The following is a 19,185-nucleotide window of genomic DNA, read 5'->3' on the forward strand; positions in this document are numbered from 1 at the left end:
TTGTGATGCTGTGTAGTAAAGGCAGTTACTTTCCAATAGGTTTTGATTGTGTGTCAGATTATGGAGGTTTAGATCAGGGTCAACATGATCAATCATCTTCTAGGTTTAAATTATGGTTATTTATATCCTGAGTTGTGGGTTGAGTTTTAGTACTGATATCTGTAGTTGTGGGAAGTTTGGACAAGTATATAGCTATAGCATTTTGGTCATGTAGAGTATAGTCACTAATACACATAATGGAGTTGGTGTTGTCTATGTGTTGTGCTGGAATGAGCTAAAGTACAACTAGGTATAAACTAATAATATAAAAATACAAATTAAAAATAGCACAAGACTCTCACTTGTAATTGCACTAAGGTCTAATGTAAGTATGTATGTAGTATTTAAGCATTAGGAATACATATATGTAGTTTGCCCGAAATGCATTGCATACTAGCAACTTTCTTTTGTGCTTACCAATGTTTTATTACATGTAAACCACATTATTTTGTAACACATATAGAAATAAGAATTTGTATTTGTATTTCCATTGGAGTCCTTGTGGATCGCATCCTGGGGGTGGAGCCGAATTTGATGGGCCCATCCAGTGTAAAAAAAAAAAAAAGCCAGTCTGATAAAAACACGACTTTATTGGGTTATCCTAGGTTAATAATCCTCTGATTTACTAATTCTCTAGGTTAAGGTATTAGAGGTCATGCACTTTCATACATAGTTCTACCAAACCAAGAGACATCAATATGTCTCTATCAAGAGCACAAGATCGTCAAAGACCCCAGTGAAAATAAGTCGCTTTGACTTTTTTGGGTTATCTTAGGTAATTTACACTATGTATGATAATCTGAAATTCAACACCCCACACTGAACACATTACAAATAAAATATCCAGGTCAGTTGGCATCTTCTCCAAAATACATTACGTACCTCAAACAGCACTACTTACATTATACTACTCTCTAATCTATCCTTCACCTGTGATATTTGCACCTGGGAATCCACTACAGTAAATCACCTTAAGCCAATAATAAGACAATAAAAAGCAGCTGTAGGAAAGATCACAGTCTAGTGCCAGGCCACACATTCCCTGCCTCTTCAAAGATCTAAACCTACTTAATATATATAAAAGTCATACATTCTACTGTGCATATTACATATATAGTACAATAAATTCTAATGTTAATCCTACCCTGAAACTCTTTCTTGGTAGAACTCGTAGGCAATATACTAGACACAAAAATCTGTTATGTTTTTTCCCGCGCTTGGCTTGACCTACGGGATGGGTATGTCATATCAAATCAAATCAAAGTTTATTCTCTATACGGATTACAATGCGGGGTTTACAGATTTTGGTTATTGTGTGGTTTACAGGTAATAAAATACTAATTACAGAGGGATGCACTAGAGCACCTAGCATGGCTAGGCATTTCGGGCAAACTTAGATTAATTCTTAACCCTAAATTATTACAAATTGTGGAGTAAGTTGACTAAACACTAAGTGACTAAATACTGGTTTGTAAGTTTAGCAATGTAAATGCTTTTGTTTTGGCACAATACATAGTTTCTATATTGGAGTATCACAGGTAAACTTGTGACTAGTTAGGAATCATTATTTTAAGATGCATGATAAAGATGTTAAACCAAACAGTTTAATCTCTGTAAAAATTCAATGTGCATAAAAGTATCTAAAACCTGGAACTCTCTGTCTGAAAACTTCATTCTCTATCTGCCTGCCACTTCAAAGATATTGTTCAAAAACACCTTCCTGATGTAATCCTAACACCAATTAATTATGCTGAGCAAATCTTTCATCCTGTATTGTCCCTGTTCTTCTCTATTATTCCTTCAACATATATATTTAGCTTCGTCCTTAAAATATCAATAATTATATTTTTTTATTAAATTACTAAATACCTGCAATATTTTAAACTTATGTATATTTAGTGTCTTATACTTGTTTTTATAATTTAGTTTTAAGGTTGCCCTAAATGCTTTGCATAATAAAAGTTATTTATATAAAATAGTTATATATGTCAATCACCTTAATTGTATAATATACTGTGCTCCACTTATAGAAATACGGATTTTTTATTTAAATAAAATCTACTTTTGTACAGCAATGCGCAATGAACGCGTGGCTTGTTTCCTCTCCAGCTGACTTTTGTTTACGCAGCAGAGGAGCAGAGGAGGCTGGAGGAGTACCTCCTGAGGGGCCAGGAGCTGCTCTTATCTTCAGTAAGTGAACCCCTGATTCTTCTTCATTTCACCACTGTTGTTAAGGAGTGATGTTCCAGGTAGTGACTGTAGTGTTAACAAATGTTATTATCCTAGACACACTGTTACGTGGCTAACAGTTAACCTGGGATAACTCAAGCCAAGTAAGTTTATCTAGGCACAGGTACACTTATCATACGTACAGTTATCATACGTAGTAACATATGTGTAAATAACCTAGGATAATCCAAAAAAATCAAAGTGACATTGGGGGCCTTAGAAACATTGTGCTCACCAGGATTTGATTAAGATAAGATTTTGTTCGGATTTTTAACCCTGGAAGGTTAGCCACCTAGGATAACCCAGGAAAGGCAATGCGCCGTCGAGGGACTGTCTGTCTTATTTCTGTTGTAGTCCTCAAACTTGTCCCCCATGCCATGTCTCCTATGCCAAATCAAAATCGAGAACAACGTCCAGTATTGGGCCCCTACTTAAACAAGATGGGTCCTACACAGATGACAGCAAGGAAATGAGTGAGCTACTCAAGTCCCAATATGACTCAGTTTTTAGCAAGCCGCTAACCAGACTGAGAGTCGAAGATCAAAATGAAATTTTTATGAGAGAGCCACAAAATTTGATTAACACAAGCCTATCCGATGTTATCCTGACGCCAAATGACTTCGAACAGGCGATAAATGACATGCCCATGCACTCTGCCCCAGGGCCAGACTCATGGAACTCTGTGTTCATCAAGAACTGCAAGAAGCCCCTATCACGAGCCTTTTCCATCCTATGGAGAGGGAGCATGGACACGGGGGTCGTCCCTCAGTTACTAAAAACAACAGACATAGCCCCACTCCACAAAGGGGGCAGTAAAGCAACAGCAAAGAACTACAGACCAATAGCACTAACATCCCATATCATAAAAATCTTTGAAAGGGTCCTAAGAAGCAAGATCACCACCCATCTAGAAACCCATCAGTTACACAACCCAGGGCAACATGGGTTTAGAACAGGTCGCTCCTGTCTGTCTCAACTACTGGATCACTACGACAAGGTCCTAAATGCACTAGAAGACAAAAAGAATGCAGATGTAATATATACAGACTTTGCAAAAGCCTTCGACAAGTGTGACCATGGCGTAATAGCGCACAAAATGCACGCTAAAGGAATAACAGGAAAAGTCGGTCGATGGATCTATAATTTCCTCACTAACAGAACACAGAGTAGTCGTCAACAGAGTAAAGTCCGAGGCAGCTACGGTGAAAAGCTCTGTTCCACAAGGCACAGTACTAGCTCCCATCTTGTTCCTCATCCTCATATCCGACATAGACAAGGATGTCAGCCACAGCACCGTGTCTTCCTTTGCAGATGACACCCGAATCTGCATGACAGTGTCTTCCATTGCAGACACTGCAAGGCTCCAGGCGGACATCAACCAAATCTTTCAGTGGGTTGCAGAAAACAATATGAAGTTCAACGATGAGAAATTTCAATTACTCAGATATGGTAAACATGAGGAAATTAAATCTTCATCAGAGTACAAAACAAATTCTGGCCACAAAATAGAGCGAAACACCAACGTCAAAGACCTGGGAGTGATTATGTCGGAGGATCTCACCTTCAAGGACCATAACATTGTATCAATCGCATCTGTTAGAAAAATGACAGGATGGATAATGAGAACCTTCAAAACTAGGGAGGCCAAGCCCATGATGACACTCTTCAGGTCACTTGTTCTATCTAGGTTGGAATATTGCTGCACTCTAACAGCACCTTTCAAGGCAGGTGAAATTGCCGACCTAGAAAATGTACAGAGAACTTTCACGGCGCGCATAATGGAGATAAAACACCTCAATTACTGGGAGCGCTTGAGGTTTCTAAACCTGTATTCCCTGGAACGCAGGAGGGAGAGATACATGATTATATACACCTGGAAAATCCTAGAGGGACTAGTACCGAACTTGCACACGAAAATCACTCACTACGAAAGCAAAAGACTTGGCAGACGATGGACCATCCCCCCCAATGAAAAGCAGGGGTGTCACTAGCACGTTAAGAGACCATACAATAAGTGTCAGGGGCCCGAGACTGTTCAACTGCCTCCCAGCACACATAAGGGGGATTACCAACAGACCTCTGGGAGTCTTCAAGCTGGCACTGGACAAGCACCTAAAGTCAGTTCCTGATCAGCCGGGCTGTGGCTCGTACGTTGGTTTGCGTGCAGCCAGCAGCAACAGCCTGGTTGATCAGGCGCTGATCCACCAGGAGGCCTGGTCACAGACCGGGCCGCGGGGGCGTTGACCCCCGAAACTCTCTCCAGGTAAACTCCAGGTAAACTCCAGGATGCGACCCACACTAGTCTACTAACACCCAAGTACCTACTTGATAGGTGAACAGGACAACAAGTGTAAGGAAATGCATCAAAATGTTTCCACTATGCCTGGAATCAAACCCAGGCCCCTTGGCATGTAAAGCGAGAGCTTTGCCAGCCAGGCCACTGGGGTCTCTTTCTTGTGTGTATCTTATTTAGTCAGATGTGTATGCCACGTTTATCTTTAGCATATAGTAATGCTATAGATAAAGCAAATTTTAAAAGGAAATGGTAAGGTATGACAACTACAAATAAGATTAGGGAAAAAGATAAGCCCACTTAAAATGTAACTCAGGTCACCTTACTCTTGGTAACAACGAATTGTACTATTTTTAACACTTGTTTCCTAACAGTTTTTACACAAAAGGATAAAAATAAAATATTGGAGATCAATTATTTTGCAGGAAAAAAAGTCACTTTGACTTTATGGGGCTATCATGTGTAATTTAAACAAATTATAATGTATGATAATTATACTTATGTGTACCTGTACCTAAATAAATTTAATAGTGACATACCTTTCATGAGTTTCGAGAGCCTTAATTTGAACTACCTTGAAAGAGATACTTTGATCAATAAATCTTGACACGGTTTTACAAGGAAGAGTCTTGCCTTAAGAATTTACTAACCTTATCTCTTAGGTATTTAAAACAGTAGACCAAGATGATACTGTGATGATACTGCTGATGATACTGTCCTTATGGGAGATTCTAAAGAAAATTTGCAAAGGTTAGTGGTCAGTGGTCAGCTGTTTTAATAATCTTTCTGGCCTGCTAGTGTACTCGCATATAATCTAGTGATACCAGTGAATAGCAGAATACAGTGTTGTAGTAGCAACTAACCAGTATTATAATGGTACTTAGTGGAGTGGAGTCCTTCCTCCAAAATTTCCACCAGTCAACTATAGTGATAATATAGCATTTATTGTGGTGGAGACGAAAAAAAAAAAAACTAGAAAAGCTAGATACAGCGATTGATAAACAAGGGTTGAGGCTCGACCGTTCGTCACTGTAGGAGCTGCCAGAAATCACCGGCTCTTCAACACGCAAGTTATACTTTTGTATCAATCAAATCACATATTACTCGGGTAGATAATTTCAAGTAGATCCTTCATGTGTTAGCCAAATCACCGACTAGTATGTTTTAAATAAGTGACCCACTGATCAGATCAGATCGACTGGTTCGAACCCTCGACTGGTCCGAACCCTTGATGGTCCGAACCCTTGACTGGTTTCAAACGGATTCGTTGGGCAATAAAGCAGACTGTAAACGGATAGGGTTGTAGGCGCCCTTATCAAACACAAACAATAAATATAAATCAGGAACGTACACGGTAAGCTGTCCAATTAGTTAGAAATAGAAATACAAATAGCTAGAGCTTCATTTAAGGAGGTTATTAATAGAGTATTCAAGAGGTTGCTAGTAGAATTACAGTAAATCAACCACTCAAATCATTATGAAGCTGTGTGTAGTCTGCAGTCAATCAAACAAACGGGCTTCCACATGGATAAATTGTCATTTTTGTGGAAATTGGCATCACGCCCCTTGTGCAGATATCCAAGAACTAGCTACAAGCAGTATTAAAACAGGGAAGTGTTTTTGGGTATGCCCAAATGAGGAAAATCTGTGGACTAAAATCACAAGGGTATTAAAAGAGGATAACATCAAAGCTGCTTTCATAGACAACCTGGAAGCTTTCTACAACAGATGGGAACATAAAATGTCTGGGCTGAATGGTACTGCCCTTGATACTGGCCATGTAGTCAGAAACTGTAAGGCTGGAGGTGATGTCCTGGTAGTCAGTAAATGTGGGGCTGATAGTGCCGTCCTGGGAGACAGTAATGGTGAAGCTGGAGGTGCTGTCCTGGGAGACAGTACTGGTGAAGCTGGAGGTGCTGTCCTGGGAGACAGTAATGGTGAAGCTGGAGGTGCTGTCCTGGGAGACAGTAATGGTGAAGCTGGAGATTTTGTCCAGGTAGTCGGGAATTATACGCAGGAAGGAATACATATAAATGACCTCATAGGGGACAGGAGCCGTAGTGGGGAAACAAGTGTAGTCAAAGATAAGATAAAACCAATATTGCAAACTAGAAATACCACAGGAAATAGCAAACAAGAGGACTCCACTAGCTATAGTGAGGATATATTACCAAAAACAACTGGTGGGAGCTCCATTGTTGGTGCTAGGGAGGATAGGAATAAGACAGGGAAACATGCACCAACAGGGAATACAGTCACAGAAACCCAAGGCAAACGGAAACCAAGCCTGTGCACATACTATGCACTTGGTATCTGCAGACATGGGAAATCTGGAAAAACAGACGGGACGTGCAACTATGACCACCCTAGAAAATGCCATGCCCATATGACAACAGGAAAATGCAAACTCCCTTCCTGTAAGCTTTTTCACCCTGAAATGTGTACCTCTTCAGTACAGGAAAGACTGTGCTATAACTTAAATTGCCAGGCACACCATCTAAAGGGTACAAAAAGATACAAAACATCCAGGCCATGGGAAAACCTGGGTAGCCACAGCCACTCAAGAGGGAGAGGTTTTTTAGTGCCAGGAAGGAAAAAAAACTGGCAGGAAATGGCAGAAATCGTACACCAAATCCAGTCATTCCTGGAGTGGAACCACAGTCGATGGCCTCCACTCCAAACCAACAGATACAGATACTAATGCCGGGAAAAAAATCCCCCCCCAGTACCAACAATACCACCAGTCCGATGACATTCTTCTTTGCAAATATACAGGGTCTAAAGCCAGCAACAAACAACAAAATACCTTTCATCCGTGGACTGCTTGCAGAGGCAAAGGCAATGTTCGCGGCTTTCACTGAGACCCACATAAAGGATCACTTGGACAACGAAATATGGATCCCAGGTTACAACCTATACAGATGTGACAGAGTGAATATGCAAAAGGGGGGGGGTTGGCCTGTACATTGCAGAGTCACTTGTTTGCACAGAACTGCTAAATGCCTCAAATGATGTAGTGGAAGTTTTAGCAGTAAAGGTCGAGAACCAAAACCTAGTCATTGTGGTAGTCTACAAGCCTCCGGATGCAACATCCCAGCAATTCCAGGAACAGCTGTTAAAAATTGATCACTGTCTGGAAAATCTTCCAGCTCCTGCACCCAACATCTTGCTCCTGGGGGATTTCAACTTAAGGCACCTAAAATGGAGGAATATAGCAAATAATATTGTTGCAGTAATAACACCAGGAGGCAGCTCTGATGAAAACTCACACTCACACGAGCTTTTAAATCTCTGCACAAAATTCAATTTAAACCAGCAAATAATAGAGCCTACTAGACTGGAGAATACACTAGGCCTCATCTTCACTAACAATGATGATCTGATAAGAAATGTCACCATATCAAAAACAATATACTCAGATCACAACATAATTGAGGTTCAGACATGTATGCGTGGAGCCCCAGACAGACATAATGAGACTAGTCACGAGGGAGCATTCACCAAATTCAACTTCAATAACAAAAACATAAAGTGGGACCAAGTAAACCAAGTCCTAACCAATATAAGCTAGGAAGATATACTAAGCAACACAGACCCCAACGTATGCCTAGAACAGATTAACTTGGTGGCACTCGATGTATGCACAAGGCTTATTCCTCTAAGAAAAAAGAGGAGTAGATGTAAAATAGAAAGAGACAGGCGCTCCCTTTACAGGCGACGGAAAAGAATAACAGAGCGGCTAAAAGAGGTCAATATTTCTGAAATGCGTAGGGAGACACTGGTCAGAGAAATAGCAAGCATCGAACTCAAGCTAAAGGAATCTTATAGGAGTCAGGAATCGCGGGAAGAACTAAAAGCCATAAATGAAATGGAAAGAAACTTAAAGTATTTCTTCTCCTATGCCAGTACATGTATTGGGCCCCTACTTAAACAAGATGGGTCCTACACAGATGACAGCAAGGAAATGAGTGAGCTACTCAAGTCCCAATATGACTCAGTTTTTAGCAAGCCGCTAACCAGACTGAGAGTTGAAGATCAAAATGAATTTTTTATGAGAGAGCCACAAAATTTGGTTAACACAAGCCTATCCGATGTTATCCTGATGCCAAATGACTTCGAACAGGCGATAAATGACATGCCCGTGCACTCTGCCCCAGGGCCAGACTCATGGAACTCCGTGTTCATCAAGAACTGCAAGAAGCCCCTATCACGAGCCTTTTCCATCCTATGGAGAGGGAGCATGGACACGGGGGTCGTCCCACAGTTACTAAAAACAACAGACATAGCCCCACTCCACAAAGGGGGCAGTAAAGCAACAGCAAAGAACTACAGACCGATAGCACTAACATCCCATATCATAAAAATCTTTGAAAGGGTCCTAAGAAGCAAGATCACCACCCATCTAGAAACCCATCAGTTACACAACCCAGGGCAACATGGGTTTAGAACAGGTCGCTCCTGTCTGTCTCAACTATTGGATCACTACGACAAGGTCCTAAATGCACTAGAAGATAAAAAGAATGCAGATGTAATATATACAGACTTTGCAAAAGCCTTCGACAAGTGTGACCATGGCGTAATAGCGCACAAAATGCGTGCTAAAGGAATAACAGGAAAAGTCGATCGAAGGATCTATTATTTCCTCACTAACAGAACACAGAGAGTAGTCGTCAACAAAGTAAAGTCCGAGGCAGCTACGGTGAAAAGCTCTGTTCCACAAGGCACAGTACTCGCTCCCATCTTGTTCCTCATCCTCATATCCGACATAGACAAGGATGTCAGCCACAGCACCGTGTCTTCCTTTGCAGATGACACCCGAATCTACATGACAGTGTCTTCCATTGCAGACACTGCAAGGCTCCAGGCGGACATCAACCGAATCTTTCAGTGGGCTGCAGAAAACAATATGAAGTTCAACGATGAGAAATTTCAATAACTCAGATATGGGACACGTATGCAGCATATGGGAATCTTTATTCAGGAAACGTTTCGCCACACAGTGGCTTCATCAGTCCAATACAAAGAGGAAGGCGTAAGGAGAGGAGGAGTATGAGGTAATCAGTCCCTCAACCTGGAGTCGATGTGTTCAGTCCATCATTCTACAAGATTGATGGACTGAACACATCGACTCCAGGTTGAGGGACTGATTACCTCATACTCCTCCTCTCCTTACGCCTTCCTCTTTGTATTGAACTGATGAAGCCACTGTGTGGCGAAACGTTTCCTGAATAAAGATTCCCATATGCTGCATAAGTGTCTCAATCTTCAACTTGTCGGTTTTTCAAACCATTCATCACAACTCAGATGTGGTAAACACGAGGAAATTAAATCTTCATCAGAGTACAAAACAAATTCTGGCCACAAAATATAGCGAAACACCAACGTCAAAGACCTGGGAGTGATCATGTCGGAGGATCTCACCTTCAAGGATCATAACATTGTATCAATCGCATCTGCTAGAAAAATGACAGGATGGATAATGAGAACCTTCAAAACTAGGGAGGCCAAGCCCATGATGACACTCTTCAGGTCACTTGTTCTATCTAGGCTGGAATATTGCTGCACACTAACAGCACCTTTCAAGGCAGGTGAAATTGCTGACCTAGAAAATGTACAGAGAACCTTCACGGCGCGCATAACGGAGATAAAACACCTCAATTACTGGGAGCGCTTGAGGTTCCTGAACCTGTATTCCCTGGAACGCAGGCGGGAGAGATACATGATTATATACACCTGGAAAATCCTAGAGGGACTAGTACCGAACTTGCACACGAAAATCACTCACTACGAAAGCAAAAGACTTGGCAGACGATGCAGCATCCCCCCAATGAAAAGCAGGGGTGTCACTAGCACGTTAAGAGACCATACAATAAGTGTCAGGGGCCCGAGACTGTTCAACTGCCTCCCAGCATACATAAGGGGGATTACCAATAGACCCCTGGCAGTCTTCAAGCTGGCACTGGACAAGCACCTAAAGTCGGTTCCTGACCAGCCGGGCTGTGGCTCGTACGTTGGTTTGCGTGCAGCCAGCAGCAACAGCCTGGTTGATCAGGCTCTGATCCACCAGGAGGCCTGGTCACAGACCGGGCCGCGGGGGCGTTGACCCCCGGAACTCTCTCCAGGTAAACTCCAGGTAATGAGTTTGGGTGTGTGTGTAAAGGTAGAAAGTTGAAAGTGAACATAGAAAAGAGTAAGGTGATGAGGGTATCAAATGATTTAGATAAAGAAAAATTGGATATCAAATTGGGGAGGAGGAGTATGGAAGAAGTGAATGTTTTCAGATACTTGGGAGTTGACGTGTCGGCGGATGGATTTATGAAGGATGAGGTTAATCATAGAATTGATGAGGGAAAAAAGGTGAGTGGTGCGTTGAGGTATATGTGGAGACAAAAAACGTTATCTATGGAGGCAAAGAAGGGAATGTATGAAAGTATAGTAGTACCAACACTCTTAAATGGGTGTGAAGCTTGGGTTGTGAATGCAGCAGCGAGGAGGCGGTTGGAGGCAGTGGCGATGTCCTGTCTGAGGGCAATGTGTGGTGTAAATATTATGCAGAAAATTCGGAGTGTGGAAATTAGGAGGAGGTGTGGAGTTAATAAAAGTATTAGTCAGAGGGCTGAAGAGGGGTTGTTGAGGTGGTTTGGTCATTTAGAGAGAATGGATCAAAGTAGAATGACATGGAGAGCGTATAAATCTGTAGGGGAAGGAAGGCGGGGTAGGGGTCGTACTTGAAAAGGTTGGAAGGAAGGGGTAAGGGAGATTTTGTGGGCGAGGGGCTTGGACTTCCAGCAGGCGTGCATGAGCGTGTTCGATAGTGAATTGAGACGAATGGTATTTGGGACCTGACAGTCTGTTGGAGTGTGAGCAGGGTAATATTTAGTGAAGGGATTCAGGGAAACCGGTTATTTTTATATAGCCGGACCTGAGTCCTGGAAATGGGAAGTACAATGCCTGCACTCTAAAGGAGGGGTTCGGGATATTAGCAGTTTGGAGGGATATGTTGTGTATCTTGATACATACCTTCCTGAATCTGAATTTTTCCAACTTAAAACCATTGCTGCGAGTTCTGTCTAGGCTAGATATTTTCAGCACACTATTTACATCCCCTTTATTTATTCCTGTCTTCCATTTATACACCTCAATCATATCCCCCCTAATTCTACGTCTTTCTAGAGAGTGCAGATTCAGGGCCCTTAGTCTATCCTCATAGGGAAAGTTTCTGATACATGGGATCAACTTTGTCATCCTCCTTTGTACATTTTCCAGAGAATTTATATCCATTCTGTAATAAGGTGACCAAAACTGTGCAGCATAATCTAAATGAGGCCTAACCAAGGATGTATAGAGTTGAAGAACAACCTGAGGACTCCTATTATTTATGCTTCTTGATATGAAGCCAAGGATTCTATTAGCTTTATTGCGAACACTTATGCACTGTTGTCTTGGTTTCAGATTACTGCTAACCAGAACTCCTAAATCTTTTTCGCAATCCGTAATATTAAGATCTACATTATTTAGTTTATATGTGGCATGGTTATTGTCCTGTCCAACATTTAGAACTTTGCATTTGTCTATATTAAACTGCATCTGCCACTTCTCCGACCACTGCATCAGTCTATTCAAATCTTCCTGGAGTGCTCGAATGTCCTCGTCAGAATGAATTCGACGGCCTATTTTGGTGTCATCGGTAAACTTGCCGATGTCGCTCTTTATGCCCTCATCTATGTCGTTTATGTAGATTGTGAACAGCAGGGGGCCCAACACTGACCCCTGTGGAACACCGCTCGTGACACTTCCCCACTCTGATTTCTCCCCATTTATGCAAACTCTCTGCTGCCTATTTGTCAACCATGCCTCTATCCAGGAAAAAATTTCTCCTCCTATTCCATGTGCTTTAATTTTCCTCAATAGTCTCTGATGTGGGACCCTGTCAAAAGCCTTACTGAAGTCCATATACACAATATCATATTCATTACCATGATCTACCTCCTCAAATACCTTAGTGAAAAAAGTTAATAAATTCGTAAGGCAGGAACGCCCCTTTGTAAAACCATGCTGAGATTCGTTGATTAATTTATGCTTTTCAAGGTGGCTACGAACTGCCTCGGCAATTATTGATTTCATAAATTTTCCCACTATGGAGGTTAGGCTTATTGGTCTATAGTTCGAAGCTAAGGACCTGTCACCTGTTTTGAAAATAGGTATCACATTTGCCATTTTCCACTTATCTGGCACCATGCCAGTTTGTAGTGATATGTTGAAAAGATTAGCCAAAGGTGTGCTAAGCTCCTCTTTACATTCCTTTAGAACCCTTGCATACAGTTCATCAGGGCCTGGGGATTTGTTAGGTTTTAATTTATCTATTTGCCTAAGGACCATGTCACTTGTGTCCCTAATAGTGCACAGTTTATTATCGTCCTGTTCTACATAATTTATCATTACTGGAATATTGCTGGTATCCTCCTGTGTAAAAACTGAGAGGAAGTATGTGTTAAAAATTCTACACATTTCCTTATCACTGTCAGTGAGCTGACCCGAGGAACTTTTGAGTGGGCCTATCTTGTCCCTGATCTTACTTCTGTATACCTGAAAGAATCCTTTTGGGTTAGTCTTCGATTCTCTTGCAACTTTAACCTCATAATCTCTTTTTGCTTTTCTAATTCCCTTTTTTATTTCTCTCTTTAACTGAATATATCGATTTCTCAATTGCCCCTCTCCTCTTTTGATTTGCCTATATATGCCTCTCTTTTGACCAATCAGATATTTTAATCTATTGTTCATCCATTTAGGATCATTTTTGTTTGATATGCTTCTAAACTGTTGTGTTCTGAGCACCTTTGCAAAAACAGTGATTATGTGTGAGTGAGGTAAAAGTGTTGAATGATGATGAAAGTATTTTCTTTTTGGGGATTTTCTTTCTTTTTGGGTCACCCTGCCTCGGTGGGAGACGGCCGACTTGTTAAAAAAAAAAAAAAAGGATAAAGAATATGATATTGTGTATGTGGAGTTCAGTTAGGCCACTGATAAACTTCTACACAGGAGACTGATTAAGAGAAGAAATTATCCGGGTCAAGTCATAATCAATAGGCAAAAGAGTTTCCATTAATGTGGAGAATTGAGAATGACCTCTTACAAGTTATGTGCTACAGGGCTCATTATTGGAAACCTTATTGTTCTCGATTTACATAAACAACAAAGATGAAATAAATAGCAACATAAGTTTGATGAGGACACTGAAAAGCACAACATCAACCTATCCAGGATGACCTGGATAGCTTGACGTTGTGGTTGGAGAAGATGCAGATGTAGGTCAATGCAGACAAGTGCAAGATTCTAAACCTAGGAAACAACTATAGTACTTATTAGCTAATGTAGATCTTAGTTAAAGCGAGTGCAAAAAAGATTGAAGAGTTCTGATTAGCTGAAATTTAAAGGCAAGAAAACAGTGCATAACAGTGCCCTCAAATTTGACTACATATCAACTTACATATCTTTTGTAAGGCCTCATTTGAATTGTTCTACTTAATTCTGGTCTCGATATTTCTGAAAGAACGTAAATGTGCTGGAAAATTTACAGAAGGCACTGTATGGAGAGAGAATTAAAAAATGTATAAAGTGTACAAATGGAAAACAGACATAAATAAAGGGGATATAAATAGTATATTGAAAATATCTAACCATGACAGGACTTGCAGCAGTAAATTTAAGTTGGACAAATTTATATATTGAAAGGGTGTAGGGAAATACTGGTTTAGCAGTAGAGTTGTAGATGAGTGGAACTAACCCCCAGGTAGCATCATTGAGGAGAGAACTTTGGGTAGCTTTAAATAGGGGTTGGATGTTTATATGAGTGAGCCTCCATGCTATATTGACAAAGGTTGCAATTTCATAATAATATTTAGCAATTTGTTTCCCATTTCAGTTAAGCCTTTTGTCAGTTTGCAAGTACTGTAGGTGGATCCTTTCACAGCTGACCCCACATATTTGAAATTGACTCTAGATGACATAGCCTGGACAATTATCAAGTCACAAGTGAGAAAGAAAAAGGCAGGGAATCCAGAAGTCAGGTCAGAACATAGGGAGATGAGGGAAAACAGCTTAGGTCAGGTTAAGTCATTATGTTCTGAAAAAGAGTATTCTGTTTAGTATATAATTAATATACATATTTTAAGATTACAGTACTGTACCAACTTTTTTTATTTCAAACACTCAAAATTAAGGTTGGTGTAATATTTGGGAATATTGCATGAAACAACGTAATTAAAACATTGGGAGTATGAATAATTTGATGCAACTGCCAAGTTACTTGCTAATTATAAAGGAGCAATTTTATAGTATGAGTTGAAATAATGTGCATTTTCAGTGTGGCATACTGTACATATTTCATTATCTGTATTTGGTGCTGTTAGAACATTATTGTTTATATTAATACCACAATTTTCCTTTATCTACAGATACGTACTCAGTTACGAGCAATAAAGGCTTGGCATTCACAATGGGGAGTAAATTAAAGCCAGGCGGTGTCCGGCGACATTTGAAAGAAAAGGTTGTTCAAATGTATGAGGATTTATTTCATGGCACAGATCCTTGCATCAACAACCCTCGATTTTGGGAGGATCTGTTTTTACTAAAGGTACATTCTATATAAAACAAATTCAGTAAATTTTCAGTTTCTTTATAAAGTTTTTCTGCATAGTTTGCCAAATAAAATGTTTGATATTATGATTACTGAAATGCTGAATGACTCCTGAATTTTGCGTGTTAGTGAATATTGTGTATTATTATGACTACAGTATTAGAATATAGTTTAGTGTTGGAAAATCCATCCAGTAATACAATTACATGATGATAGTAAAGGGCTCTTGATCCAGAAAATTGGAGCTTCCCTGCCCTTTCTTAGAATAAACCTGGTTACCTCTCACTGCACAAGTTCCTTATGACCTTCTAGTACCCCTACAGATTTTAACCTTCCTGTGAATTTACCATACAGTAAAAATATTAAATCCTGTATACAGTATATATAGTTTTTTAATAATCTTGCATTTTGTGTGTGTCCATTAGCCAAAAATGTCAGCATTAGAAGGTGAAATCAGCAGGTGCACATCTGACCAGCTCCTGGGACTGAAGGAAAATATCAACACACTCTTTGCCAAGTGTGTTCAGGTTCTTTCCCATGAACATCACATACGTGTAGTCAATGCTCTTTTGGTAAGTGATTAATGTTTTACAACTAACCAACAAATTAGAGATTAAGCTAATAGATGTTTCAGTTCTTCCTGGATCATTACCATGTTGCAACATGATAATTGTCCAGAACAGGCCAGAGCATCTTTTAGTTAGTATGTGATTATGGTTTATTTATGATGCCCAATATTTTAGCAAGGTGTGGTTGAATTTAGACAAGATTAGGTAGTTATGAATTATGTATCGAAAGTAGGCAGATTGAGGATATTTTTTCCCAAATGGCTTGTAATATCCCAGTGTGGATAAAGTAAAATTGTGTTAATTACTCCACATGAATTAAGACCTAACAATATTGGGAAAGGAATAAATTTGTGTAAGGATCTCCAGGTACCACTGCCTCAACCTTTCTTAACAAGAATGCATTACCAAAGCCACTCAGTTGTGGAAAGCGAGCTCTCCCCTCAGTACTCCTCATACAATTTTGTTGCTTTCATAATTTTGGAGAAGTCTCATTTTATGGACATTTGAGCTAGGAAAATTACTACTAATGTGGGTCTTAGTTCCATGATGACTCATTCAGTATGTAGTCAGCCACTAGCATATGAGTGTTGGGTATCTACCTTATTTAATCTTTAAAGCGGGTGCAGTGACTATGTTATACTGCTGTGTGGGGCAACCAGACACGATATGGATTGCCCAAACATCATAGTGCTTTCAGATTTCCTTTAAAGTGCCAATTAAAGATTTCAGCATCGGACAACATGCAAACTAATCTCTCCTTTAAAAAATCCTAATCTACTTGATGCCTCCACTTATCTATACACTGTATATACATAATTCAAAACTCTTGTTAACACCTATCTCCAACACATTAAATTTGGAAGTGATGGTGGTAATAATTGCTTCAAGGACACCCACAAAACTATCAAATACTTGGAGACCTTATGCATCATTATAGCTTCACCTCCATATGTTCAGAGGCCCTCAAATTTAGAAGAAATGTGTCCTCAAGTTCCTAAGCAAGTGAGAGGTGATACTAGGAAATACAAGAACCCCTAAGCTAACAGTTTCTTGTTACTACTCAGTGTGGTGATTCAGGAAGGGAATCCATACTGCATCTCAGATACACAGCCTACCTGTGACAAATTGAAGGAAGTGGAACCGAATTCCTCCTTCGTAAGCCATGCATTCCGTAAGAGGCGACTAACATGCCAGGGACAAGGGGCTAGTAACCCCTTCTGTATACATTACTAAAGTTAAAAAGAGAAACTTTTCTTTTTCTTTTTGGGCCAACCTGCTTCAGTGGGATATGACCGGTTTGTTGAAAGAAGAAAAATGTTACAAAAATTTTAAATAATCCTCATTTTGTCTTTATCCATTAACCCTTTGACTGTCGCAACCCCAAATCCTGAGGTGTCTCCTGGTGTCGAAAAATTTATGAAAAAAAAAAAAAAAATTTCTTATGAAGTGATTTAAGAATCTTTTCCCAATAGTAATGATGCCAAAAGAACAAAATTTGATGGAAAATTTACGAAATTACGCTCCGAAGTTAGTGACCTCGGTGATATTTATGAATTGGCGATTTTGCCCGCTTTGAGCCCTACTTTCTGCTAATTCCATTGTTCCAGTCGACTAAACTCATAGCTATTTCTTTAGAACTCCATTTGTTCTGTCGATTGAGTACAAGAAACTGCCCATTTACAACTACCCAATAACATGGTCAGAAATTTGCAATTTGGCCAATTTCACAAAAATAAAAAATATGACAATTTCAAAATAGGGTCCAGAATGAACAATGCAGACTTTCCTGGCTCTAAAATAACATTTTCTTTGTTCATCAATCACATTTCCAGGCCCCTCTGATATTACTCTTGCTTTCTATTTTGCATTTTTATTCAAACAAAAAATAGAAGATTTACTGTTATGCAGACTACTGCAATATTGTAATAATTGTATAAATAATGTCATCCCATTCATGACTGCATAACAGAATGGCTAGTTGGACATTTATTGGACAATGACATCATTTGTTTACTTTTGAAAATCAGCAAAAATCAAACATTTCCCCTAATTTGAGCTCCATTTCAAGGTTCTTTTCATAGTAAAACCAATCAAAATCACCTCTATTTCTATAATACATTTTCCATTTTATCAAATGAGACCAAGGAAACGAGAATACAACTGTAAATACTATACGAAAATACACCACAAAGTCGGCGTTTTAATCCAAAAACAGGGTTGAAGTTTTTTTTTTTCTCATTATGCACTGCGTGCTGCTGGATTTTTTTAGATGGTGCACACTGACCACAAAGACCCATTATCTCACATATAGGCCTACCAGCTTTCTTCTGCTTGGTTTGAAGCCGCTTGAATTTTTGAGTACATGTATACATGTATATACGTCAAATAGGGTGGCTCGTAAGATGTATATATACGACCGAAACAGTCAGAGGGTTAAAACTATGAATAATTACACTTTCTTTTTTTTCAATAAGCCGGCCGTCTCCCACCAAGGCAGGGTGACCCAAAAAGAAAAAATCCCCAAAAAGAAATTACTTTCATCATTCAACACTTTCACCTCACTCATACATAATCACTGTTTTCGCAGAGGTGCCCACATACAACAGTTCAGAAGCATATACAGTGGACCCCCGCATAACGATATTAATCCGTTCCTGAGAGCTCATTGTTATGCGAAATTATCGTTATGCGAATGAATTTTCCCCATAAGAAATAATGGAAATCAAATTAATCCGTGCAAGACACCCAAAAGTATGAAAAAAAAATTTTTACCACATGAAATATACATTTTCCTACACACAAAGAGAAGGATACATGCACAATAGTAGAGTAGTACATGCACAATATATATTGTGCATGTACTACTCTACTAAATGAAGAATAAATGACACTTACCTTTATTGAAGATGCAGCAATGACTGATGAGACACTGTGTTCTGGGAGTGCCTTTTCCTCCTGAGTACTGTAGGTCCTGTTTGGCATTTTCTTCCAGAACAGGCCTTATCACACTGTGTATGCCACTACGATTCTTAAATCTCTCAAACCAACCTCTGCTGGCTTTAAATTCACCAATACGAGCACTAGTTCCAGGCATTTTTCCCTGTTCACCTGGGTGTTAGTCGACTGGTGTGAGTTGCATCCTGGGAGACAAGATTAAGGACCTCAATGGAAATAAGTTAGTCTTCGATGACACTGAATTTTTTTGGTTATCCTTGGTGGCTAACCCTCTGGGGTTAATTGTTTCTTGGTATTCTCAATAAGCCACACCAGCAACGATGCTACAGCAGCAGCAGCAGCTGACAGTGCTACAGCAGCAGCAGCAGCAGCTGACAGTGCTACAGCAGCAGCTGACAGTGCTACAGCAGCAGCAGACGGTGCTACAGCAGCAGCAGACGGTACTACAGCAGCAGCTGATGGTG

The 19,185-nt window shown here is 40.0% G+C and overlaps 1 protein-coding gene across 4 annotated transcripts in view; it reads left to right on the forward strand.

The window, feature by feature from the left end:
* Positions 1–2,116: 2,116 nt before the first annotated feature.
* The window catches only part of LOC128702942 (armadillo-like helical domain-containing protein 3), a 93,651-nt gene continuing 76,582 nt past the window's right edge, over positions 2,117–19,185 (forward strand). Inside the window, exons 1-4 of one of the 4 annotated variants that reach the window (XM_070091900.1) lie at positions 2,126–2,229; positions 14,484–14,628; positions 15,016–15,194; positions 15,623–15,769. In XM_070091900.1, coding sequence (XP_069948001.1) covers positions 15,057–15,194; positions 15,623–15,769 — 285 coding nt within the window. In that variant the 5' untranslated portion in view covers positions 2,126–2,229; positions 14,484–14,628; positions 15,016–15,056. Of the gene's footprint in view, positions 2,230–5,223; positions 5,312–14,483; positions 14,629–15,015; positions 15,195–15,622; positions 15,770–19,185 lie in introns of those variants that run through there. The other 3 variants (XM_070091899.1, XM_070091901.1, XM_053797427.2) reach the window with 3 other exon arrangements.

The sequence above is a fragment of the Cherax quadricarinatus genome, chromosome 37 (genome assembly GCF_038502225.1).
Source record: "Cherax quadricarinatus isolate ZL_2023a chromosome 37, ASM3850222v1, whole genome shotgun sequence".
NCBI lineage: Eukaryota > Metazoa > Arthropoda > Malacostraca > Decapoda > Parastacidae > Cherax > Cherax quadricarinatus.